The 27,045-nt window shown below is 49.3% G+C and overlaps 1 protein-coding gene across 4 annotated transcripts; it reads right to left on the reverse strand.

Annotated features, from left to right (window-relative positions):
• Positions 1–1,610: 1,610 nt before the first annotated feature.
• On the reverse strand, positions 1,611–23,051 carry ZNF250 (zinc finger protein 250). Of its 4 annotated transcripts, XR_004680614.1 has the most exons (7): positions 22,989–23,051; positions 15,778–15,870; positions 15,411–15,552; positions 15,093–15,206; positions 14,847–14,909; positions 2,662–5,109; positions 1,611–2,096 (listed from the first exon to the last, which is right to left on the reverse strand). XR_004680614.1 is itself a non-coding variant. In XM_035012250.1 (6 exons), the coding sequence occupies exons 2-6, from the start codon at positions 15,817–15,819 to the stop codon at positions 3,785–3,787; spliced, it is 1,671 nt and encodes a 556-aa protein (XP_034868141.1). In that variant the 5' UTR covers positions 15,820–15,870; positions 22,989–23,051; the 3' UTR covers positions 1,611–3,784. The 4 variants fall into 4 exon arrangements, 3 of the variants coding, with proteins under 3 accessions (XP_034868141.1, XP_034868139.1, XP_034868140.1); XM_035012250.1 differs by having other exon boundaries at positions 1,611–5,109; positions 15,411–15,537; XM_035012248.1 differs by having other exon boundaries at positions 1,611–5,109.
• Positions 23,052–27,045: the final 3,994 nt, after the last annotated feature.

A 27,045-nucleotide genomic window follows, 5' to 3' on the forward strand; every position in this document is an offset into this window, starting at 1 on the left:
GGCTGTCCTGGAGTCCCTGCTGGAGGGGCTGTGTGGCCTTTCATGCTGAGGAGGGAGTGAGTCCTTGCTCAGTGCCAGGTGTACCCTGCCCTGCCCAGCCTGTTTCCTGCATGGGTTATGTGACTGTGGGCTGAGCTTCTCCAAGATCCCTTGGGGTTGGGGAGCATTTCTGTCTTCTTGCGGCAGGTGAGCTGCTCCCCTGGCCTGTTGCTTTCTGTGTGGCCCCCTGCTTCGCATGATTGCTGCACCTGTTCACAGTTGTACTAACTTCCAACACACAGACTACCCAGAACTGAGTGCTGCGCTGGTCTTCTTGTAGATTTCATTTCATTTTCGAGGCAGCCCTGTGGTGTGAATGGTGGTGATATTCTCATCTACAGATCAGAAGCTGAGGCTGAGGAAGGGAGGTGATTGGACTGAGGTCACGGAGCAGTTGGAGGTGGGCCTGGGACCTGACCCACTTTTAACCACTTTTGCAGAAAGGATTAACCTGACCCCAGGGGAGGGATGGCCTTTGTCCTACTTCTGGGTGGCTGGAGTGTCCTGCCTGAGAGTCTTTGTTTACTCAGAGCCAGAGCCAGGGACTCTACAGGAACAGTATGGTGTATGGGAGGGGCTTTGGCCATGTGGCACCTACTCAAACCTCTGGAGAGGCTGCAGACTCAGGTGTCATGCAGGTGGCCATCTATATGTGTCACCAAGCCCAAAAAAACCTCTGGATACTAAAGCTCGGGTGAGCTTCCCTTGTGGGCAATACTCCATGCACACTGTCACACATCAGAACCAGGAAAGTAATGTTGTCCATGACTTTACAGAGACCCCGCATTTGGTACTTTTCTGGATTCTGCCTGCATGAAATCCCTGTTCTGATTTTATCTGTGTCTGTTCCCTGTAATACACTGTAACCGTGTGTGTATCAGGTTTCTAGGCGAGTTCTAGGAGTCCTTGTAGCAAATTACTGAACTTCAGGGTGATCTTGGGAATCCCCAAATTTGTGACTGGTGTCAGAGGGGAGGGCAGTCTTGGGGACCCCTATACTTCACCTGCATTTCTCAGCTCAGGAACTTTTATTCTCCAAACTCACCCGGATGGGGCAGAGTAGTGCTGCTCCCACCCCCAACCCAGGATTTTCCTCAGCCCTGGAGCAAGCCCGTCTCCCACGAAAGATCCTCCTGGGCTTTCACCACCAGACCCTCTGCACAGAGTGGCTTTTGGTGGCCTGAGCTTCCCCAGCCTGTCCCCTAGGAATGGTCCTGCCTCCCTCAGGGCCATCTCTGGACTGCATGGCACCTGCCAAGCTGGGTCCTGCTGTGCAGGTATCTTTCTCCAGAGAAGTGATGGGTCCTGACATGCCCTATACTTGACACGGGTGGACTGTATTGATATCACCAGCAAGGCGTGAAAACACCCATGCCCCTACAGACCTTCATAGCTCTGTGCGTTACAGGATACCCTTTACTAATTGATCAGGAGGTGGCTGGCACACTTGGTCTTTTCCAGGCTCTCCTCATTGTACGTCCCTTTATTGGGAACTGTCAGCTCATGTCCTCTGGTCGCTGATTTGTAGTAGGTCCCTATACCAAAGTCATTCATCTCCCTTCACCCACAAATAGGTGTTCCAGTCATTCCTTTTTTATTGGAAAATGTCAGGTTATACATAGTACACAGAAATAAAATTCTGGGTGTTTTCTAAATTATAGAAAAATTGAGAACTAAGTGTCAAATTCTTGGTAGCAGTAAGGAAAAATAGGATAAAGATTTAAATGCATAAAATGTAAAGACCTCTAAATAAAAATTAAAAAATCCAAAATAAGTGTGGTATGTTGCTGATCAGTCAGAGATGGGCAGTTAATGGCTGAGAAGGCTATTAACAGGGTGAAGGGACCCCGAAGGTCATTTTGGTGCCTGATGCCACTTCCCCAAAACAAAGACTGCCCATATGTTCCAGCAGGTTCTGTGCTACCTCCTGGTCCTTGGAGAGGTAGGTGACAAACATGCACGGCCCAGGGATCCTTCCCAGGGAGAAGGGCACTGAAGCTCACCTTCCAGCTCCATGGACACCTGAGCCTGTACACACACCAATGGGTCAATGGCAGCTGACAGGAAGAAAAGGCAGAATGATATTAAGTACACTTCATTTAAGAAGGTTGAAAAGTGAACTATACATTTTGCAGTTTCCCCAAAAACCCTAGATTTGGTGGATTTACCAATCCAGAATGACTTGTACTGTATCACTTACGTTGTCTTGTGATACAGTGTCTTTCCAAACAAGTATTTCTGTACATTGTATGTAACTGAACTCTTATTTTCCTCTTGACTAGAACGTGACTGTTTCTTATTCTAACTCTTCCACAGGGTTAGGAACTGTGCCCTGAATAGCGGTGGGCTCTGAGGGCAGTCACTGAGTCAGACGGCAGCTACACTCAACCAGCAAGGGCTGCTGGCTTCCCTCTGTGGGGACTTTCGAGCTAGCATCTCACTTAACGCTTCTGTTGATCTGCAGCCTGGCTCTAGTGATTTCAGCTACCGTCTGCAGGAACATGGAGGGATTTCAGCTCCTCTGAATCGCACCATGAGCTCGGCTTCTCCAGCATCTCCTCCGAGGTTCCAGCCATCTCCGAAGGACTACCTCAGCGAGTGCGCCTCCTCTCTAGCACCTACCTTAGTGATCCCAAGTCCTGTTTTTGCTTCAATTGCCTTAGCCCCTGTTGTCCCAGCTGCTCTGCAGTACTGATAGTGATGTCAGTTCCTTTCAGGAGCCCATCTCCTCTCTGCAGTACACCTGCTACCTCAGCTTCCAGAGTTTCACCTGTGAGGCTGGCTCCTCTCACCTGTACCACAGAGAGGGGGAAAACAAGCTTTTATCTGCATCAGGGTATTGCTGTGGACTTATGGGTCAACACTATAGTCCTTCATTTCTCCCAAGAAGCTGATGATTTCAAGAGGAAAAAAACCTCTTAAAAATTATGAATAAACCAGATTCACTACAGTACATGAAAATGGATACTAGACGCTCTTGCGATCAGGAGTAAAAAATAAAAACCTCAAACACAGAAATGGAAATTTTAGATAATAAGAAAGCTATTTGAATTTGAGAATTTTAGGTTTTAAAACTATCTACCAAAGAACTGTCTTTTGAGTAACACAGCAGCTATGAGGTCTGGGCCCTGCGTGCAGAGCTCCCCTCCAACCCACATGGGGTCTGGAGGCCCAAGGCATCCCATGATTTCTGGGGCACAAGGTCTCTTAAGTCATAAGGGTGGGTTTTGAGGCAAAGATCCATTTTTGAGTTGAATTTTCACTTAAAAAGGTAAGACATCCCTTCTGATCTTGAATAAAGTTCAAACACCAGATGAAGCGTTTTCTAATTTACATCACTGCTCACTAATTAATCCTTAGACCTCTTCCTTTGTTCGCGCTCCACACGCTTAGGACTTGTAGCCATATTACTTGATGACAACCTTTCCTTATGTCATTTTGTCCACACAACACTTCAGCGGTCTAACAGCATACTGCAAACAATCCAAGTCTATGTGCAATAATTAGAGTAACTGTTTTTAGGAGAGGCGTGTCACGTTCTAGAAAAACCTTTATTTAGAATGTAAGAAATCCTTCAAACACGGTCTCACGTTAGGGAAGAACGAAACCCGCTACGACCGTGCGGCGGCTGTGCCACCGAACTCGGGCGTGGCGGTGAACGACACAGGCGTCCTCCGGGTCCTCCACGGGAACGCGTGCCCGGGACACCGAGCCGCCCAGCACCCGCGCCGGCGGGGCGGCGGCGTCACAGCTTCCGGTGCACCTTCTGGTGCTGGATCAGGTGCCCGTGCTGGTTGAAGGCGCGGCCGCACTCGCCGCACTCGTACGGCCGCTCGCCCGTGTGGATCCTCTGGTGCTGGATGAGCACCGAGTACTGGCTGAAGGCCTTGCCGCAGCGGCTGCACTCGTAGGGCCGCTCGCCGGTGTGCGTCCGCAGGTGCACGATCAGGGTCGCCTTCAGGCTGAAGGCCTTGCCGCACTGCGCGCAGCGGAACGGCCTCTCGCCGGTGTGGATCCGCTCGTGCTGCACCAGCGACCGGCGGGCGCTGAAGGCGTGCCCGCACTCGCCGCACACGTACGGCTTCTCGCCGGTGTGCACGCGCTGGTGCTGCGTCAGGTGCGAGTGCTGCACGAAGGCCTTGCCGCACGCGTAGCAGCCGTACGGCTTCTCCTCCGTGTGGATGCGCTCGTGGTTCATGAGCGTCGAGCGGTGGCTGAAGGCCTTGCCGCACTCGCCGCACTCGTACGGCTTCTCGCCCGTGTGCACGTTGTGGTGCTGGATGAGCACCGAGCGGTCGCTGAAGGCGCGGCCGCACTCGCTGCACGTGTAGGGCTTCTCGCCCGTGTGCACGCGCTGGTGCTGCAGGAGCGTCCTCTTGACGCTGAAGGCGCGGCCGCACTGCGCGCACTCGTGCGGCTTCTCGCCGGTGTGCACGCGCTGGTGGCTGCGCAGGACCGTGCTGTGGTTGAAGGCCTTGCCGCACAGCGCGCACACGTAGGGCCGCTCGCCGGTGTGGATCCGCTGGTGCTGGATGAGGTGCGAGAGCTGCGTGAACGCCTTCCGGCACTCGAGGCACTCGTGGGGCTTCTCGCCCGTGTGGATCTTATGGTGCTGCGCGAGGTCCGAGCTCACGCGGAAGGCTTTCCCGCACTCGTTGCACTCGTAGGGCTTCTCGCCCGTGTGGATCCTCCGGTGTTTGCTGAGGACGGAGCTCTGGCTGAAGGCCTTCCCACAGACGCCGCACACGTAGGGCTTCTCTCCGGTGTGCGTTCTCTGGTGCTGCAGCAGATGGGAGCTCCGGCCAAAGCACTTCCCACAGTCGGTGCACTTGTAGGGTCTCTCCCCACTGGGCGCAGCCTGATGCGGAGGGACAGGCGCGCTCCGACTCAGGACCTGGGCTCCGGGCCGGCCGGCGGGGCGTGCGCTCACACTCAAGCTCTGCTCACGCTCGAGCCGTCTTGGATCCGTCCATCCCGTGGATGTTTCCCCCAGAAGCACGGACACTTCCTCGGGGATGAACGGCCGCAGGCTCAAATCCCCATTTCGGTTCTCTCCCTTGTTCTCATATTCTGAAACGACAAATCCAAAGGAAGAATGTCAGCTGCTCACCCACTCAGAACAGCGGAGCAAGTGTAAGCAGAGGTGGCCCGCAGGGCCGCGGTCCCTGAACGCACATGGCCGCGTGAGCTGCGGAGGAGCAGAAAACTCGCATCTGTGCCCAGGAACTAGGCGCGGGCCCAGGCTGACAGGGCAGTCTGAGCGGCAGGTGTCACGGACATAAGGCACACCGCAGCTGGTGGCAGCCCAGTACTGCCCGAATGCCACTCCCCCGGAGTCTTTGTTTTTTAAAATTTTATTTACTGGCGGGAACAAGCAGGGAGAGGGAGAGGCAGACTCCCCACTGAGCTACTGAGCCACCCAGGCGCCCCAAGCAACTGCCTCTTAAAGTTCTTTTCATATCGGACCATGCCCCTGGCCACCCAGAACCCCATGAGTTCAACACTGAAGGTATCAAAGTGGTCTACTTGCCCCCAAACACAGTGTCTCTAACATAGGCTCTAGATCAGAGGGTCATGAGGACCTTTAAGGCTCATTGTACATGGTACTCTATGGCAAGGATTGTCAACACTATGGAAGAGAACCCCAATATGAACTCAACGTGAAAACCTGGAAGGATTATACCATTGAAGATGCCATCATTGTTTTTTGTTTTTTTGTTTTTTAAGATTTTATTTATTTGACAGAGACACAGCAAGAGAGGGAACACAAGCAGGGGGAGTGGGAGAGGGAGGAGCAGGCTTCCCGCGGAGCAGGGAGCCCGATGTGGGGCTCGATCCCAGGACCCTGGGACCATGACCTGAGCCGAAGGCAGACGCTTCACGACTGAGCCACGTAGGCGTCCCTCCCTGGAGTCTTTATGTACAGGGCTTCCAGAGGCCATCATCTAACCCTAAACCCACCCAGGACTGCAGAGAGCCTTGTTGGGCTGACAGCAACACCTAGCGTGGAGCTGGTAGAAGTGTGAGCTCTGGTGTGCATGTCCAACAGACACAGGAAGAGAAGACTTGTACATGGGGGAGTGTGACCTCCTCTTTGTGGAGAATGCACTGGGAAGAGGAGACACAATGGGAGTCTTACCACATCTAAGCTGGAACATGGCCTGCAGTGGGCAGCAGCAAGTATTGCAGGGGCTGGGGTAGATGTTTTTAGTATCAGGTTGGGGACTCTGGGCTGTGAGTGGGGGAGGACAGGGTGTGTTGATTTTTTTTTTTTTAAGATTTTATTTATTTATTTGAGAGAGAGAATGAGATAGAGAGAGCATGAGAGGGGGGAGGGTCAGAGGGAGAAGCAGACTCCCCGCGGAGCAGGGAGCCTGATGCGGGACTTGATCCACGGACTCCAGGATCATGACCTGAGCCGAAGGCAGTCGCTTAACCAACTGAGCCACCCAGGCACCCACTTTTTTTTTTGTGAGCTCTACGCCCAATGTGGGACTTGAACTCACGACCCTGAGATCAAAAGCTGCATGCTCTACCATCTGAGCCAGTGAAGCTGGCCAGAGAACAAGTGTTTTAAATCTTGGGAGTTCAAGCCATTGAGATGACAAGATGCCAGTCAGAAGACCAAGACTTCTCAAGGGGCTTCAGGGATGTTGTGAGAGGACGGGCTGTGCTCATGGCGTGATCTTTATCAGTGTCACCCAACAGGTGGAGCTGATGCCATGTGAGGGCCAGAAGCAAGAAGTTGACTGCATGACAGCAGCCAGGCCTCCTTGTGCACTCTCAAGTGCCCAATCTCAGCCCTGCAGCTTAGGAGGCCAACTCCAAACACCGTGCTGCCACCCCCAGCTTCCCAAAGACCTCTGCCAGGAACAGCATTAAAAACTGTTGCACTTGAGGGATATTCCAGAATTCAAAGCCTTCTAGGCAGAGGAAGATCTGAGAGAATTCTCACAGACACACTTAAGGTCTATGACAGGTACTGAGGGGTCAGCAGCTCTGAGGGGAAATTTACAAATGCTGATCCAGCAATATGGAGATCAGGAGCTAGGATGGCATCCAAATGTGCATGTGCCCCTATGTGTTGAGTGCTTCTTTGCTCCCCCTTCTCTCCAGGGTAGGTGGAGTAACTTATTTCACTGGTTCATGTGCGTAAGAACTGGGCATTCTCAGCTCAGGGAACCATATTCGGCTTTGCTCCTTCACGTTCAGAGGCAGTCCCCAGCATGGGGGCCTGTGGTGGTCCTTCACTGCCTCAATCAGGTGGCAAGGTTTTTTTCCTAACTTGGTCTGGGGAGACAGATGCTATATAATGGGCCACCTGGAACCCCCAACATGGACCCTGGAAAAATAAGATTCAGAAGCCAAGTAGTCCCGGGGTCCTGGGTGGCTCAGTCGTTAGGCGTCTGCCTTCGGCTCAGGTCATGATCCTAGGGTCCCGGGATTGAGCCCCGCATCGGGCTCCCTGCTCGGCGGAAAGCCTGCTTCTCCCTCTCCCTCTCCCCCTGCTTGTGTTCCCTCTCTTACTGTGTCTCTCTCTGTCAAATGAATAAAATCTTAAAAAAAAAAAAAAAAGAAGCCAAGTAGTCCCCCTACAAAGCCAAGGGACCTTCTAAGATGGGACTTCTGACTGGTGTTCGGAGAAAGATTTGGGCCAAGGTGGTCAATAGATAAAAATATGCTTGTTTTGATCTGTGTTGCCTTTTGACAGCTAGGTACCTTGGAGGGGCAAAGACATACCAAATGCTAATACTTCTTGCAGAAGTTGGTGGCAGCCATATGGAAGCAAACCCTCAACAGCTGATCATCTGAGAAGAGGCAGGAGTGGGAAGTGGGAGACTCCCCTGACTGAGGGGCCTCCTTGTAGAGGCTGGAGTCCTACTCCAGGCTTGATGAACTGGTTCTTCACACCCACCCTGAGATTCAGCTGCACCTCCAGACACAGACACTCTGACTCCTCCATCTCCTAGTGCTCTCCAGGCTCAGGTGGGTGCTCTGCTTGCCGCCAGACCTTGCCATCTAGATGGCCCACCAGCACATCCACGTCAAGAGTCCAAAAGAAAACTTGGCTCTTCCTTCCTCCTAGAATAAGCCCCTACCTCTTGTGGCTGGTGGGCCTTCAGGATCCACATCTCTTTTTTGATCCCTTATCTTCCTCTTTCCCCACCAGTGTCCAAGCCCTTGTTCCTATTAAGACTACCATGTGACAGCTTACTGTTTTCAAAAAAAATTTTTTAAAGGTTTATTTTTGAGAGCAAGAAAGAGGGAGAGAGAGAGAGGCCGAGGGGGCAGAGTCATAAGCAGACTCCATGCTGAGTGTGGAGCCTGATGTGGGGCTCGATCCCAAGACTCACGAGACTGTGACCTGAGCTGAAACCAAGAGTCAGATGCTTAACCGATTGCGCCACCCAGGTGCCCTGGGACAGCGTACTGTCCCGTGTCCCTCTGCCCCAGCACTGCCTGCTCATCAGTGGTACTGGAGAGCTCCTCACCATGACCAACAGGAGCACATAAACCCCAGTCTGACATACAAAGTCGGGTGGATACACTGACCAATCCCGTGTCCCTTTTACTGTGAATATCACTATTATTATACATTATGTAAAACAATATATATTATTATACTGCTTATTATTATGTATTAACTGAATTCCCCCAGGAGGGAGAAAGCTGGAAAGAATATCACTTCCACCCTAACAGCAAGAAAAAGTCAGGTAATCTATAAAATTGTAACTTTCTTGAATCTATCATAGAGCCAAGGTCATGGTGGCAACCAAACAACCTGAACCCTAAGGAGAGATAGGTGCATGCACGGGAAGACAACTGCACTGATGATGGAAGGGAGGGAGATAAGAGGAAGATGGAAGAGAGGCCACCACCCAAGCAGGGAAGAAGCACCTGGCTAAAACATTAATGAATTTCCGAAGAACCCCGGGGAGCTCCAGACACAGGGGCTCATGTCCCCCTGGGAGCAGGTCCAGAGGAAGCCTCTTTTGGTGGCTTAGGCTTACAAGAGGAGAACAAAAGCAGCCACATGAACCCTTCTCCTCTACAGAACAAAAGCTGCAAGTCACTACACGAGCGAAAGCAAACTTCTCATTCTAAGATACAGATAAAAATTCCAGTGGCTGGGAAGGGAAAGAAAACTATCTTCTACTCCTGAGGGAGAGCTAGGAAATGATCATGAGCCCAGCAGTGAGAAGTCTGCTTCAACCAGGGGAAGGGCTGTGACCCAGGAATACAAACCTGCCTAAAACTGAGGATGGACCAGGACAATGGAGCATCCTCTCATTTCTCCCTGCCCCTGCCCCAAAGGCCAGCAAGCCCTGAGTAACCAGCAACTGCCTACTACTGCTAGGGTGGGGGCAAGAGCATAGAAGAAAACCCTCTCCTGTAGGCATACCTGAAAGACTGAAAGCCCTCACCCTACGCACAAGGAAGTGCCACAGGAGTGTGAATCTAGTGATGCACTGAAGGCAATTCTGGGAACAACAGAGCCCAGCCCAAGTCCTGACTAGACTGACTCAGGCTTTCACACTATCAGCCTAGTAGGACAGGCTACATTTCCAGACAGATACACCATTTACCTCTATCTCTACTGTCCCAGTTAATGATAGCTGACATTCAATAAAAAACTATGACACCCAAAAGAAAGAAGAAAGATGCTACATGTCCACACACATATAGTCAAGAGACTAAGTGATCAACAGAACTAGAATTAGAGATGACTCATATGTTGGAACAATGTGAATGATCAGATGGGGAATTTAAGCAGAGAGATACTCTAAGAGGCCAAATGGAAATGCTAGATGTAAAAAACAGCAACACAAAAATGCCTCTAATGTGCTCATCAGTGGACCCAACCCAGCTAAGACCAGTGAGCTTGAAAACAGGTCAACAGAAATTACCCGAAAAATCCCACAACGACAGCGTGGCTCAGATGGTTAAGCGTCTGCCTTTGGCTCAGGTTACGATCCCAGGGTCCTGGGATTGAGCCCCATGTCATTGGGGGGGGGAGGGGTCTGCTCAGCGGGGAGTCGGCTTCTCCCTCTGCCTGCTGCTCCCCCGGCTTGTGCTCTCTCTCTCTCTCTCAAATAAATAAGTAAATCTTAAAAAAAGAAAAAAAAAAAAAAAGAGAGACAGAAATGTATAAAACAAAAAATAAAACCAGTATGGGTCAATATCAAATGGCCTAACCTGCATGTAGTTGGAATTGCAGAAGAGAAAGAGAACAGGAAGCAAAAATATCTGAAAAGATAATAGCTGAGATTTTTCTAAAAATAATGGAAGACATCAAAAGACAGATCCAAGATATTAGAATCACAAATATGTTTTTTAAAATACCACTTAGATACATCATATTCAAACTGCTAAAAACCAGAGAGAATATCTTAGAGGCAGTTAGAAGAAAAACACACACGACACAGAGGAACAAATGTAAAGTTATAGTGGACTCATCATCAGAAACTAGTCAAGACAATGGACTGACATCCTTAAAGTGCAGAAAAGAAAAAACTTGTCAATTTACAAACACCAATGGAGAAAACACCCAACAATCAAATCCAAACTAACGTTAAAGGGAATTCTTCAGGCTGCAGAAATATACCTGACAGAAAGTCAGATTTATACAAGGAAATAAAGGCTTTTGGAAATGGTTAAAATGAAGGTAAATATACAAGACTATGTGAAAAAGGTTTTCTAAATCACTCTAAAAGAGAACTGTCCAAAACAAAAATAGTTATGTGCTGGGGAACAACTCTTGATCTTGGGGTGGTGAGTTCAAGCCCCATCTTGTGTGTAGAGATCACTTAAATAAACTTAAAAAAAAAAAATAGTTACGCACTGTGGGTTTCTAACATATTCAAGAGTAGAACTTATGACGACACGATCACAGAATCTGGGACAGAGGAACAGGGTTGTTGTAAAATGGATCAAATGTTTGTGTGTTTGTGTTCCCCCTCCCCCAAATTTACATGTTGAAGCCCTAACCCCTCATGTAGTATTTGGTGGTGGGGCCTCTGGGAGGTGATTAGGGTTAGACAAGGTCACGAGGATAGGGCCGCCGCGATGGGATTAGTGCCCGATAAGAAGAGACACCAGCGAGCTTACTCACTTCCCACCTCCCCCCACCCCACGCACTCACAGGCATGTGAGCGGCCATGTGAGCACCAGAAAGTGGCTGTCTGCAAGCCAGGAAGAAAGCCCTCACCACAAACTCAACTGCACTTTTGTCTTGGACTTCTAGCCTCCAGAACTGTGAGAACAAAATTTTTGATGTTTAAGTCACTCCATCAATGGCCTTTTGTTATGGCAGCCTGAGCGGACTACTACAGAAGTCTACTGTTCTAAGTCTTATGCTACCTGTGAAACGGTGTTAACGTTGTTGGAAGGTAAACGATGGTGAGAGATGTGTATTGTAAACCCTAGAGCAGTCACTAAACATCCATGGTTTGTTTCCTCTTCTCTTTCTCCTTTAAAAAAATCAACTTACTTTTCATGGTTCTATTTTATTTCCTTTGTTGGCTTCTTAGTTATAACACTTCTTTTGATTATGATGTAGTTTAGTGTAATTTTATTCATTTATTAGGTAGAGGGTTCGTTGAGTTTCTTAGATCTGAGTTTATACTTTTCAACAAATTTGGAAAATTTTCAACCATCATTTCTTAAAATATTTTTTCTGACCCTCCCATCCTCCTTTGTTGGCTTCAGCTACATGTATTAGGCTATTTCAGATTGTCCCACAGCTCCCTGATATCCTGTAGTCTTTTTTTTTTTCCTTCTGTTTCCTTTTCAGTAGTTTCAAAATAATTTGTTTTCACTAATCTTTTCTTATGCAATGTCTAATCTGCCACTAATTTTACGCACTGAACTCTTCATCTCAGACATTGTTTTCATCTCTAGCAATCAGATCTGGGGGGGCACCTGGGTGGCTCAGTTAAGTGTCTGCCTTCGGCTCAGGTCATGATCCCAGGGTCCTGGGATCGAGCCCCGCGTCGGGCTCCCTGCTCCACGGGAAGCGTGTTTCTCCCTCTCCCTCTCCCTGCTTGTGTTCCCTCTCTTGCTGTGTCTCTCTCTGTCAATAAAGAAATAAAATCTAAAAAAAAAAAAAATCAGATCTGGGTCTTTCACGATGATCTTCCATGCTTCTACTTAACATGCTCAGTATTCCCTCTAGTCCTTGAACATATGGAATAAATTTATTTTAATATCCTTGTCTCCCAATTCTATCACTGATGTCATTTCTGGTCAGTTTAACAGGACTGTTTTTTCTTTCTTTCTTTCTTTTTTTTTTAAAGATTTTATTTATTTATTTGACAGAGGGAGACACAGCGAGAGATTATGGGGATTATGGAGGTAGGGCACGTACATCATGGGGCAGTGGTCTGGGAGGTTGTGTGTGCCAAGAAAGACAGCTCTGGTCTCTCTTCCTCTTCTTAAAAAGACACTAATCCTAGCAAACCAAGGCCCTACTCTTATTACCTCACCTTAATTACTTCCATAAATTACTTCCACAAAAGTGCAGTTGAGTTTGTGGTGAGGGCTTTCTTCCTGGCTTGCAGACAGCCACTTTCTGGTGCTCACATGGCAGCTTCTAGGCTCTCTACCTAGAAGGACCCTCACACATTCATAAAGGCTCCATCACCAATACATTCACATTGGGGTTTAGGGCTTCCTCAGATAAATGGGAGAGGGGCACAAACATTCATTCTGTTATGAAGACCATCTTAAATCCTGGCTACTGTAGCGGCTACTCCTTCTAAAGAGGGGGCTCTTTCCTGGCATTTGACTGTTCCCTTGTGAGTGCTAATACTCAAGGGCTCTCCCTGCGGATATCCAGAGTTCTCTTTGTCAAATGGACTCTTCTGTGGGACTTCTAGCCTCCCTGGTGTCTCTGGACTCCTGGCTATGTGTCCTCAAGTCTGGGAGACCACTGGGCTCTGCCAGAGTTCCCCTCCCTGCACTGTAATCTTCTTCAAGCTGTAAGCTGGGGCAACTGTAGAGATCACCCCTTTGTTTCCTGTCTCTCAGGGATTAATTTCCTTCCTTGATTGATTTCCACTGAGAGAATGATGCCCAACACCTTGAGAGCTGTGTTTTCATGTATCTTGTCGTTTTTACGTTGTTTCAAGTGAGAGGGTGACTCCCATCTCTGTTTACTCCATCTTGGCTGGAAGTAGATGCCTTTTTTTAAAAAAAAAAACAAAACAGTTTTATCTTAGAAATTTGTATCTTTAACCAATAACTTAATTAGGCATATCTCTAACATTTTTATAATTTCATGGTACCTGGTCTTCTTCAATTTGCTTTCCTCTCTCAACACTGTGTTTCTGATTCATCATATTGTTCCCTAGCAGTTATTAAACCATTTTCACTATAACACGTCCTTTCCTATTAAAACACCACAGTTTATTCTTCTGTCTATTCTACTGCTGATGGACATTTGGGTTATTCCCAATTTTTTTTTTTTTTAAGATTTTATTTATTTGACAGAGAGAGACACAGCAAGAGAGGGAACACAAGCAGAGGAGTGGGAGAGGGAGAAGCAGGCTTCCCGCCGAGCAGGGAACCCGATGTGGGGCTCGATCCCAGGACCCTGGGATCATGACCTGAGCTGAAGGCCGACGCTTAACGACTGAGCCACCCAGGTGCCCCATTCCCAATTTTTTCTATCATGAAGCATGCTTCTATTAAGATTCTTGTATATGTTTCTTGGTGCTTACAAACAAACATCCTTACTATATACACAAGAGTGGAACATTTGACATAGGGACCTGTATTTTCAACTTCGTTAGATAATGCCAAACTGTTTTCTAAGATGAGTGTGCATATTTACATCCTCATTCCAACTTGATAGTCAGATCCTTCCATTTTTTTTTTTTCTCATTCTGAAGGTGTTAACATGGTAAATCATAATGGTCTTGATTTCCATCTTCCTGATGAATAATGAGGCCAAGCATGTTCTCACATTTATTGGCCCTTTGGTTTTCCTCCTCTGTCAGAACTTGTTCAAGTTTTGTGCCCATTTTTCCTACTGGATATTTCTGTTTATTTTTTATTATCTTCAGAACAATCATTAAGTGTATATTGTTTCAAAAATGGTAACACTAATAGGTTCTTCATTTAAAAAATCTGGGTTTACTGTCATCTATTTGGTAAAATTTCTACACATCTTATTTTTAAAAGGTTATGTTTTTTTGAAACTGGGAAACTGTTTGACTTATAAAGCCTCACTGTCATAGAATAAAGCTAGTAAGCCAAAGAAATAATTACCCATTTGCACTGAAAAGTATCATTTCTACTGGTTGAAGTTTCCTGGATAGGTAGTTTCTTCCCTGATGCCAAAATAACAAGATGAGCAAGATGACTTTAATAAGTTAAAAAAATAACTGTACAGGAGGTTACTCAATCATCCATGGCATCAGATCAACGCATGGTCAAACTTTCATGTTCGCAGACAGACTTAAGCTGCTGTCAGTGCCGGCGCCAGGCCACCCTGTGCCCGCGTGGTGCAGGAGATGCTAAGCAGAGCCCTCACTTTCAGAATCATGGCTTCGGTTGTTTCAAGGACAGACTAGGGAAGAATGTTTTACATGGGACAAGACAAAGGGGAAAAAAAACAATTCCACTGAAACAAATTTTTAATTTAGAAAACCCCTCCCGACAGTTTTGTAGAGATTGTATGTGTTGTGTAAGAAGAACATATTCTGCATCAGAGCACCCCAGGAAATTTCTTTACATTCTGGGGAATCATGAGCATTAACACCTGCAGGAATTGTATGGATTAAAAAGATGAGACATACACCTACCCCACGGACAGGGTGAACTGTCTTGTCGCATACGAGCTGTCATGTGGTCATGTTTGTAGTTGTCTGCAAAAGGAAAAGAGTTGAAGGGACAACAAAACACTTCTCAACAGTAGTGCAATTCACTGAGTTAAGCCTCTGCCAGAAGAGGTCCCAGGTGGAAGCTACTCCTGCTGTCACCTGTCAGTGCCCACAGCCACCCGGACCTGATTAACCCCAAGTCAAGGAGGGCCAGCTCCTTTCACTCACCTGAATGGCCACTCCCCAGGCCCCTAGACTCCTCAGCCCCTTGCCCATCCAGGACCCATGGCTCTTCTCCTCGCTCCAGCTGAGAGATCACGTTGGGCTTTGATCCTGGAAGTCCTGCTCACGGGAGGGAAGGCCTTTTGTCAATACAGTATCTGTGAACACCCCCACCCCGCCTGAGTGACCTGCAGGCATAAGACAGACAGGACTAACATTCCTCTAGAGCTGAATACCTGGAGGCAACCCCAAAACCCCCAGCACAGGGCCCCCAACCCCTGGCCAAGCACACAGACACAGAAGAGGGCTGCTGAGGGGCCATACCCAGGGATACCACGTTCCCATAGGTCTCCATCATCACGTGTCGGTAGAGGCCCCGCTGAGCAGGGCCCAGGCGGTCCCATTCCTCCTGGGAGAGGAGCACGGCCACATCCTCAAAGGTCACCTTGGCCTGGAATGACAGGGGCTGCTGCAGGTTGGACTAAGTCTCCACATCTGAGATGGAGCAGGGTGGGGTGGGGGGGGAGTGGAGATGCCCTTGGTTAGAGGGTAAGGGAAACACATGTGAACAGCTTGGTGTGGGGGGAAGAGGCTGCAGAATTCAATAGAGGCAGTGACACTCAGGCTACCACCTGGAGCCCCGGGCATGGGAGGGCTATGAGGAAATGTAGAGGCCTCGGGGGCAGCTCACCTGGGGTCCTGCCGGTGGTGGCAGGAGCCTGGCCGCTGCCATCCCTGATCCCGAGGTTTCTGAGGAAGATGGAAGTCAGAGGAGCCTGTGGGGCTGAGGAAGAGGTGGGAACACATGAGGGGCCCAGCCTTGCCCTCACAGATTCTGAGTTCTGGGAGTCCAGCCCCGCCCCCCCACTCTTACCCCACAGTTCAGGAACCATGGTCCCTGGACTCTAACCATGAGCCCAGGAACATCCCCTCTGAGATGTTTGGGGACACCTCTGCACCCCAAGGCTCCAGCCACAAGGTTTTGTTCTCCAGACCCTGGGGTCCTCATGGTCAGCTGGGAGCTAACAAGGACTCGGAGCCATCTGCTCAGGCTCACAGTCCACGCACAAGGGCTGGTGCCAGAGTATACACAAAGATGGCAAGCCGTCATCAGGTCCGGTGTGGGTGCCAGGCCAGGCTGCCTCCAGAGATAATCTCCAGGGAAGACAGGCTGAGAATGGCTGGTTTTGCTTGAGGTCCACACTCCAGGCCCTTCATATTTCACTTGACCGTAACTCCTGTGGGCCTGTTGATGCCTCAGTCTCCACTGGTTGTGCCGTGGTGCTCTAGTGAGGCTGGGGTCATCAGCCTGGTGGTAGCTCCACCAGGGATTGGCAACGGAGGCATGTCACATGGTTGATTCTGGTAGATTAAGTCCAGAGTCATCCAGGGATTTGGTCTGAGCACTATGGGGAGGCCTGGGGGTGGGCAGGTTCTGGAGACATATCAGGACAAATTAACCTGAGGTGTCTGTCATATTCAAATTACTGGAAAAAACGGGGGGGTGGGAGCATTAAGAGCTCTCCTAATGGGGGAATGGGGCTCACATCTTTTGGAGTGTCACAAGGAGTCTGCAACAGGGACACAGAAACCTAGCAGGCAGATCACTCTAGGAAAAATGGTACAAGATCACCTTGACAAACAGGATGCCTCACACTGCGGACTGCCTAAAGGGAAGGCTTGGGGTCAGGAAGTCAGGAAGCACTACAACCCCATTTTCTTTGTAGAACATCAGATGTATGCATATGTTTGCATAGACAGCTTTTGGGAATATACACATGGAACTCCTAACTGCAGCTGCCTCTGAGGAACATGATAGCAGACTCGGGTGGAGAGAGGCTGGCCTCTCTCCATCCCTCAGTTCACCAAGAATGCCCATTCCCGCCAAATCTGTGTTTCTGTGTCAATGCAACAGAAATCTAATTCTAATTAGATTAGAATTAGGATTCTAATAGGAGTCTTAAAGGAGTAGAACTACCTTAACATTCATATGAACAATAGATGCTGGAGAACAGGTAAGAATAAGATTTGAAAGAATTGGGGTGGGAGGGGGAGGCTGCCTCACCAGATCTCAGAACAACAATGACCAAGTCACTGCCACCACCTGCTCTGCCTCCTGCCCTACTGGTGTACCGGACACCCACACCCTCTCGAGCAGCGCACAGACCTGCCATCCTGCCATCTCTCCTGGTCAGTCATCTTCCCCGTGGTGTTGTCCAGCTGCTTCCCCTGTGTGGTCTCCACCCTCCCCACCTACCCCAAAGCGGCCCTGGTCCAGGTCTTCTATGACCTCCATGTGGCCAGATCCTTGTCCACTGCTGGCAGTGGTGACAGTTGGTCACCTGTCCTCCTGCAACTCAGTCCCCACTAGGTCTCCTGGATATTGTGCCCTCAGCCAGGGCCTCCATCAGTCCTCAGCTGCATGAGAATTTGACCTTCATGGATAATCCAGCCCTGGTCTCCTGGGGACCTGGTGCAAGTAGGCAGTCATCTGCATTATGGCCCCACTGCAATTGGGCCAGGATTAGGAACTCCATTCAGGATCTCCCCAGTGGGTGCTGGAGATGGGTACGGCTGACCCCAGGAAGCATTTGGCTTTTTTTTAAAGATTTATTTATTTGAGAGAGAGTGCATGCAAGTGCGCACAAGCAGGGGGAAGGGCAGAGTAAAAGAATCTTCAAGCAGATTCCCCGCTGAGTGTGGAGCCCAACACAAGGCTTGATCTCATGATGCTGAGATCATAACCTGAGTCAAAACCAAGAGTCAGACGCTCAACAGACTGAGCCACCCAGCCATCCCTCCTCCTCACTCTTTCACTCCTAATCCATCCTCCAAACACACCCAGAACCCAGCCCTGTTGCAACAGGGTTGTGCCCCTCCCCCAGCGGTGGGACCAATGACTGTCCTTGGCTTCAAACCCTTCTTTGCCCCTCCACTGCTACTACAAGGCTGCTCAGAACCCTGTCTGGGCTTCCCTTCTGCTAGGGAGGCTCCTGCCCTTTGGCTGGTGCTTGGCCATATCACCCTCTCATTGAGGCCCTTCCTGAACCCCCAACCTTGAGGGCCTCTGCGTCGTCCAGTCCTCTTTCTCCCTTCGTGTCCCAGCAGAGCAGCCAGCAGTCCAATGTTTGCTGAGTAAGTGAATGAAATTAAAGAGCTATGAGACCATACTTCACACTCTTTCTCAGGAAAGCCACCTGGCAGTATGTAGATGAATCAGATATACCATTCAACAGTGGGTGCTCCCCTGGAATGGACGCAGAGTCAAGGATGGTGCCACTGCCAATCCATAGTCCTTCCAGACAGGTCATGCACCCCGAAAGATTTAAGCTGTGCGAGACAGCCAATGGGTAAATGAAATGATGGGACGCGAAGAGCATGTCCATAATGTCCTCTTTCAGAAACAATGCCCCCAGGGCCAAGAAGTGTGTGTATGTGCTTTCTCCTCACCTATAAAACGGAGATCACAACCCTCCTCTTCGGGCCGCAAGAGGAGAGCAAGGGGCAGAGTCAAATGCTGTGGTGCTCATTCAATTAGATTAACTCAAAAAACCAGGCTGTCAGTATGAGTGAGGCATGGAGGTGGGTGGAGAGGGCAAAGGGGAAGATTCCTGGGGATGGGGGAGGGGGAGAGAGAGTCCTAGAAAAGCACTGAAACCAAGGCTCTCTACCTAGAAGGACCCTCACACATTACCAAGTAAAAGCATACCAGAATGCTTGTTACTAGGGTTGGAAGGGTTGTGTCCTTCCAATATTCATATGGGGAAATCCTAATCAGTGGGATAGTGTTAGGAGGTGAGGCCATTGGGAAATGCTTAGGTCATGAGGGTGGAGTCCTCACAATGGGATCAATACCCTTTTAAGACCCCTGAAAGAGCTTCCTCACTCCTACCACGTGAGGACACAGCAAGACGTCTGCAACCCTAAAAGGTCCTCCCTGACCATGGACACACCCTGATCTCAGACTTCCAGCCTCCAGAACTGTGAGAAATGTCTGCTGTTTTATAGGCTACCTAGTCTACAGTATTTTACTATAGCAGCCCAAAGGAACTAAGACACCTGTATTCTGATTAAAAAAAAATGAACAAAACCAATACAAAGAGTGATACTAACTAGTTGTGAACAAGTCTGTGGCTGCATGCAAATATGTGCTAAGCACCGTGACCCTCAAACCTGACAACTGTCAGGCAGGTAAAAAGAGCCATCCAGGGCACCAAAACTGGCGTTTAGTAAGATACCCTCTCCTCCACCCTGACCCCCATGATTCTGATGCCCACCTCCAGGCTTTGCTCTGTGAGAAAAACACAGGAGTTTTTGTTTGTTTGTTTTTTAAGTAAGGGGACGGAGGGGCAGAGAGAGGGGAAGAAAATCTTTTTTTTTTTTGAAGATTTTATTTATTTATCTGAGACAGAGAGAATGAGAGAGAGCACATGAGAGGGGGGAGGGCCAGAGGGAGAAGCAGACTCCCTGCCGAGCAGGGAGCCCGATGCGGGACTCGATCCCGGGACTCCAGGATCATGACCTGAGCCGAAGGCAGTCGCTTAACCAACTGAGCCACCAGGCACCCGAGGGGGAGAAAATCTTAAGCGGGCTCCACACTCAGCACAGAGCCCAATGCGAGGCTCCATCTCACGACCCTGAGATCATGACCTGAGCCAAAAATTAAGAGTCAGACACTTAACTGACTGAGCCACCCAGGCACCCCAACCCAAGAGTTTAGGCAGGAAGGTAGAACAGGTGGGCATGCCCAGTCCTGTTCAGATAGTCCCAGAGCCAGAATCACCATCATGGAGTATCAGAGCAGACTGTGAAGAAGGCTATGCCACCCCCAACACAGGGCCAAACACAAACCGCACCCGCCCTGAGGGTCCCTGCACCAGTGCCCACCCATCCATCAGCCACAGTCATTCTTCAGATGCAGGAATTTCATTTTTGGAAATCTCCTCAGGGAATAACCCAAACAAAACCAGAATAGATCAATGTTCTCAGCAGCACTGGATGCTTAATGGGAAAGAAGCCACACTGCAGTGAGACATTCTGTGCCAAGCAGGCTCTGGCTCTCGTGATGACTGAGCAGCCAGCAACACAGACAGGAACTAAAGAAGGGACTGCAGAGACATAAAGAGCTTAGAATTTAACATTTATTATTATTTTGTTTTGTAAGCTAAGTTTTAGGAACTTAACGCCCCTGTTGAACTCCTCATGGGCTGGATGTAAAAGAGCTAGCATGCCTATCCTCCAAAGACCCCGCCCACAGGGACAAGCTAGGACAGGCACACTCTGAGTCCCTGGTCTGGGGTGGGTGGCTCCCAGGATCTTCCTCCGTCTGTCCTCACCATCCTCACCTATGGGTTTTCTTGCTGGAATACCCTGCCCTCCATGGTGGAAGCATCTTCGGAAGAGGCACCTCCGAGCCACTTGCGAACACAAAGCACAACCCTGCAATCTTTTTTTTTTTTTTTTAAAGATTTTATTTATTTATTTGACACAGAGAGATATAGCGAGAGAGGGAACACAAGCAGGGGGAGTGGGAGAGGGAGAAGCAGGCTTCCCGCTGAGCAGGGAGCCCGATGTGGGGCTGGATCCCAGGACCTCTGGGATCATGACCTGAGCCGAAGGCAGACGCTTAACGACTGAGCCACCCAGGCGCCCCAACAACCCTGCAATCTTCCATAGTGAATGATCGCGCATCCAAACCAATAGCTTTCCTATACACCAGCAACACCTAGTCAGAAAATACAGAGGGAAAAAGATTCTGTTCATAAATGACACAAGAAACAAGTTTAAAACAAAGTTTAGAAATGAGATGTAAATTCTCACTGTATCCACAAAACCAAGGTGCCTAGAGCCAAGTGGGCCTGGACGAAAAGGGGTGACACAGGAATGGGGCAGAGCAGGGCCAAGTCTGTATAAACAAATGGAGAACAGAGGACGCAATTCAAATTGCTGAGGAAAGATGATCAGTAAATGGGGCTAGGACCAGTTAAATGCTTTAGGAAAAGTAAAATTAGGCCTGTACATAAAGTTCAACACATCTCCCAGAAAGTAGAGCAAAAAGATTAAAAAAAAAAAAAAATAGGCCAGAAAAAAATTAGATCATCTCATATCAAATACTACAAGTCTAATGAATCCACTAGGCTAATGAATGAATGAGTTGAAATTTTAAAGTACATTTTATAAAAAGAACTTGATGCAAATAGGTAAGTTTTTATTATTTCAGGTGGGAAGGTCCTTTCAAAGCAAAATACCAAAAGCAGAAATATGGGGGCAGAGACTTCCAGATCTGCTGCATGAAAATGAAGACCCTATGCACATCAAAGCCATCAAATTCCAGAATGGACCCAAAATCATGTAAGAATTTAATGCATGACAAAGGTGGTTTTCCAAATCAACGGAAAGATGATTATTCAATAGGTGGTGTTAGAAACAGTATAGTGAAAAAAAATGCAGCTGGAGTCCCCTCCCCCCACACCAAAATAAATTCCAGATGATTCCAACATTGCACAAGTACCAGAGAAAAACAAGGGTTTACTTCAAAAATAATCTTGGCAAGGGCAAAGCCCTTTGAAACATAACAAAGCTCAAAAGCCTTAGGAGTAAATATTTTACCATTAAAAACTTGAAATCTCTTCAAAAACCCCAAACCAGAACAAAACACCGTAACTGGACTCAAATGTCAGTCTGTGAAGAGCATTTTCAACATACACGGAGGAGAGTATGAACCGGCGGATCACAAAGGAAACACAAAGGCAAAAAAGGGGGAGCACAGAGGCACACGAAGAGTTTCAACCTCGCCATCACCGGGGAACGGAAATGAAAACATTCATGCGACAACAATGCGGGGAGGGCGATCTTAAGGCCCAGCCTCCCCTCGCTCCACTCCGGGCCCACCCTACGGAGACGACGCACCGCCACGAAGGCCGTCTCCAGGTGAACAACCTACAAGAATCGGCCGGCACGGCACGGCCACCCCTCTGCCCCCGAGCTTCCCTTTCAGGCTGGAGGCGGAAAAAGCGCACGCCAATCCGGAAAGGGTACGAGGCCAGCCAGCCGGTGCCTCCCCTGCGCACGCTGGCAGGCTGCTCCCGACGACGACTCTGTTTCTCTCACATGTTTACATTTTAAGGAAAAACATTACCTTCTACTGAAATGTGAAAAACAAGAAACTAGGGGAATATCCGCGTATCAGAAAAGACCGGTCTCATTCATTAAAAAGGGCTCTTACAAAGTAACAGGGGAAAGACGGCGTGGACAGGAACAGGGAGAAGAACGTAAAATTAGGCAGCACTCTTGGCCAGGGAGACACCGAGGCCGCTCGGGCGCGGAGACGGCCGACTGCCAACCGCCCGCCGCGGGGCCCGGGGGCTTCTCAGCCTCCCGTCCCGGATTCTGGGGAGCCCTCGAGAGCGAGCCCGGGACTCGGCCGAGGCCCCGCGGCATCCCCGCAACTCCGGCCCGGCTCGCAGTCCGCGGGGGAGGGGCCGGGCGGCTGGGAGTGCGGGGGGTCTGAAGTGTCCCGCGGCCGGGGGGGGGGGGGAGGGAATCGGGGCGTGGCAGGCGCGGTGGGTGAGGGCCCGGGGTCCCGGCCGCGGGGGGCCTGGGGTGTGTCAAGGGCAAGGGGGGCCCCGGGCGTGGCAGGGGCCGAGGGGTGGGGGTCGGGAGAGGCCCGGGAGCGAGGAGCAGCCAGGGGACTGGGGTGTGGCGGAAGGCGGGGCGCTGGGGGCTGAGAGAGGGGTCCGCGGAGAGAGAACGCCACTGCACGTCCGCAGGAGGGCACCGGCGCCAGGGGCGGGAGCAGAGCGTGCCCGCGGGGAAGTGCCCGGTCCGTGAGAACGACCCAGCTCCGGCTCCCGTGCGGACAGGGGGTCCCGGCCTGCCAGCGCCCACACGCGCCCGACTCACCTTCCACGCCGCAGGCTCACGCGCGAAGAGACTGACGCCCGCGACGCACTCAGACAAAGGGGGCGCCCCGCCTCGACGGCGCATCCGCCAATCCCGGGGGGCCCCGCCTCCTCAGTCCCCGCCCACACCCCGGGCCACCAGTCCTAGCGTGCGACATCCCCCAGCGCGGCCGTCGGGCCCGCCTTCCCCGCCTGCGCCATTTTCCTGACTGACAGCTCTGCGGCGCGCTCCAGAGCCACCGAGAGACGAGACCTCCGGTGCGCCTAGAGAGGCCACACCGCGCTCCGGCCTTGTCCGAACTGCACTTCCGGCAGCCCTGCGGAAGTTTGTAGTGCTGCTCCCCAGCGCCGGGACTGCGTCGACATTGCCCTGGGTTTCCCAATTCTGTCTCACCGTTCCCTCTCCCGCTTCAAGCCGGTGCAACACCCCTCCCCCCCGCCCCGAACGTCGCTTCTTGTTGCTGTGCCCCGGGACCGGGCAAGGGCCGGGCGGTGACAGTGCCTCCTCGACCACCAGCACTGGTGTTCACGGACTTTGTGGGGGGTGTTGAGGCCTGCGCCCGGGAGGGCGGTGAGCGGTTCAGCCGGAGCAGCCCCGGGAGAGGAGGCTCAGGCAGCCAGGACTAGAATGCCCGAGGGAGCGGTCGGGAGGAAGAGCTGGCCGTCTCGCCTCTCCTGAAACGCGAACCCCTGGATCGGGAGTTCCAGGGACCTCAGGCAGCGAGCGTGCTGGGATGGGAAGAAGAATGAAGCGGGCTGGGGGGGGGGCCGCCCCTCTCGCTCTGCACTTTTTCATTTTAGCTTCTTATGATGGAAACTTCCAACGCTATACAAAGGTAGAGAGAGTAGTTTAACACGTGTCCATCAAACACCTAGAACAGTTACCCACAGCGAGTCTCTTCACCTATTTCCCTATCTATTACTTCCCCAATCCCATAAGGACCCTTAAAAGGGTAATTACAAAGCCATTATCACACCTAAATGTTAGCCATTATCCTTTATTATCATCAAATAGCCAGTGTTGAGAGTCTTCCGTCTGTCTCATACTGTTTTTATTTTTAATCGGTTTGTGCGAATCGTGATTCAAACTGATGAAGGAGCAGAAGGCAAACTGAGGACAAAGCAGAAGCTGACACCCCACAACGCCCCCGCCCCGTGAGATACATGTGACATTCCTCAGGCACGCCTGGCTGCCCTAAAGGAAAAACAAATCATTTATAGAGATTACAATCCTGCGAGACACGAGTCTCCCTCAGTTTATAAATGTCTTAGCAATCTACAAGAACAAAGCATTTCTATCAATAACCTGGCTTCCAGAAGGAAATGTAGATACAATTAATTGTCCTTATAATCTGCAGCCCATCGACAGATACTTGAGGTGGGCAAAGTGTAATGTTCCTCTGGGAAGCTCCCAACTATCTTACTCTTAATGCCTTACTAGAAGGAAAAACAAATTTAGCTTGACAATGGCAAGGCTGTGGTATCCTGTGAGTCTTCTTTAACATACAAAAATCCTTTCGAAACCTCCCTTTTCCATACCTCCCCCAATTCCAAAGTATGTAATGAGCCACACCACACAAACTCGGGGCAGCTTTTTCTGCCCACAGGTCCTGTCCCCGTGCTTTAATAAAACCACCTTTTTGCACCAGAGAGGTCTCAAGTATTCTTTCTTGGCCATGGGCTCCGGACTTCACCTATATTCCAAAAACCCCATCAAAACTAGGAATGCACAATGCATTTGGTATACAGACTTACATTTTATCTTTTTTTAAACTAGAATCTTATTTAAAAATTTTAAATCCAGTATAGTTAGCATGCAATGTTATATTAGTTTCAGGTGTACAGTAGAGTGAGTCAGTAATTCCTTACCTTACTCAATCCTCATCAAGAAAATTGTACTCTTGGGACGCCTGGGTGGCTCAGTCTGTTAAGCGTCTGCCTTCGGCTCAGGTCGTGGTCCCAGGGTCCTGGGATCGAGCCCCGCATCGGGCTCCCTGCTCCGCGGGGAGCCTGCTTCTCCCTCTCCCTCTCCCCCTGCTTGTGTTCCCTCTCTCTCTGTTTCTCTCTGTCGTAAATAAATAAAAAAATCTTTAAAAAAAAAAAAAAGAGTAACAGTGCCATTTATTACTAACAGTATGATTATCGAAAACAGTCTAACATTCTTTTGTAGTTCTTTCTATTGTGTCAGGATATATGTCATTTAGGGTATTCCTCTGCTTTAAAGTAAATTAAAATATTTTGTTTCTGTGGGGTTAAGACTCTAACAATATATACTGGTTCATTTGTTTCATTTTGCTTTTGCTCTTTAGGGTTAAGTTTTTCAGGTTTTTCTTTTTTTTTTTTTTTAAAGATTTTATTTGACAGAGAGAGCACAAGCAGAGGGACAGAGAGGGAGGAGCCCGATGGGGGACTCAATCCCAGGACCCCGGGATCATGACCTGGGCCGAAGGCAGCCGCTTCACCGACTGAGCCACCCAGGCGTCCCTTTTTTTTCTTTTTTAAGATTTTATTTTTAAGCAATCTCTACACCCAATGTGGGGCTCGAACCCACAACTCTGAGATTGCATGATCCACTGATTGAGCCAGCCAGGTGCCCCAAATTTTTCAGGTTTTCATGTAATTTTGTTTTATGATTATGTAAAACATTTATATGGTTCCAAAGTCAAGTCTACAAAACAAAGTACATTCAGAGAAGTCTGGCTTCTCTCCCTGTCCCCACCAACCTGTTACCTTCCTCTCCCTATTGGTAACCATTTATTTAAAATCTGAGTAAATTTCAATGAACAGTAGCATCCTGTACCTACTGTTCTGCATTTTGGCTTTTTTCACTTAACAGTGTGCTGGAGACCTCTCATTAGCAGTGTCTAGGAATATTCCTTATTCCTTTTTGCAGCGGTATACTCCTCTTCTGTGTGAATGTACCATAGTGTATTGAACTAATCTGCAATTACTGGACATGTGGGTTGTTTCCCATCTTTTGCTGTTAAAAATAGTGTTACAGGGCGCCTTGTGGCTCAGTTAAGCGTCTGCCTTTGGCTCAGGTCATGATCTTGGAATCCTGGGTCTAGTCCCGCATTGGGGTCCCTGCTCAGCAGGGAGTCTGCTTTTCCTTCTGACCCTCCCCCCTCAAGTGTTCTCTCTCAAATAAGTAAATAAATAAATCTTAAAAAAATAGTGCTACAATGAGGGGTGCCTGGGTGGCTCAGTCGTTGAGCGTCTGCCTTCGGCTCAGGTCATGATCTCAGGGTCCTGGGATCGAGCCCCGCATCGGGCTCCCTGCTCCACGGGAAGCCTGCTTCTCCCTCTCCCACTCCCCCTGCTTGTGTTCCCTCTCTCGCTGTGTCTCTCTCTGTCAAATAAATAAATAAAATCTTAAAAAAAAATAGTGCTACAATGAATAGTTTTTGTGCAGGTCTCTGCATAGTTTTGCCAGTTTAATTTTGAGACAGATTCCTACAAATTGTCTGGTCAGTGGGCATTTGTTTTGTTATAAAGATTTTATTTAAAGAGAGACAGCACACACACAAGCAGTGGGGAGGACAGAGGGAGAGGGAGAAGTAGACTCCCCACTGAGCAGGGAGCCTGACATGGGGCTCCATCCCAGGACCCTGAGGCCATGACCTGAGCCAAAGGCAGATGTTTAACTGACTGAGCCACCCAGGTGCCCCTTCAGTGGGCATTTGTAATTCGTTTTTGCTGTGTGTTGCCTAGTTCCCTTCCATAGGTTGCACCATCTTGCATTCCCATTGGTGATGTTTCCTCACAGCCTCATAAACAAATATTTTGTTAAATATTTGGAATTTTGCCAATCTGAGAAGAAATGGCATCTCAATGTGGTTTCCTTTTGCATCTTTGTGGGTGAAGTCAAGCATCTTTTCATATATTTAAGCACCATTTTCACTTGTCTGTGACTTGCTTCTTTTCCTAGTTGGTGGTCTCTTCCCTCTGGTTTTAGAAGTGCTATTATGTTAACCCATTGTGACATAAGTTACAGATATATTTTTAAAAAGATTTATTTATTTATTTTGGAGAGAGAGAGCACCAATGGGAGGGGCAGA

Source organism: Mirounga leonina, unplaced genomic scaffold, assembly GCF_011800145.1.
Source record: "Mirounga leonina isolate KUSES-001 unplaced genomic scaffold, KU_Mleo_1.0 Mir_165, whole genome shotgun sequence".
Classification (NCBI taxonomy): Eukaryota; Metazoa; Chordata; class Mammalia; order Carnivora; family Phocidae; genus Mirounga; species Mirounga leonina.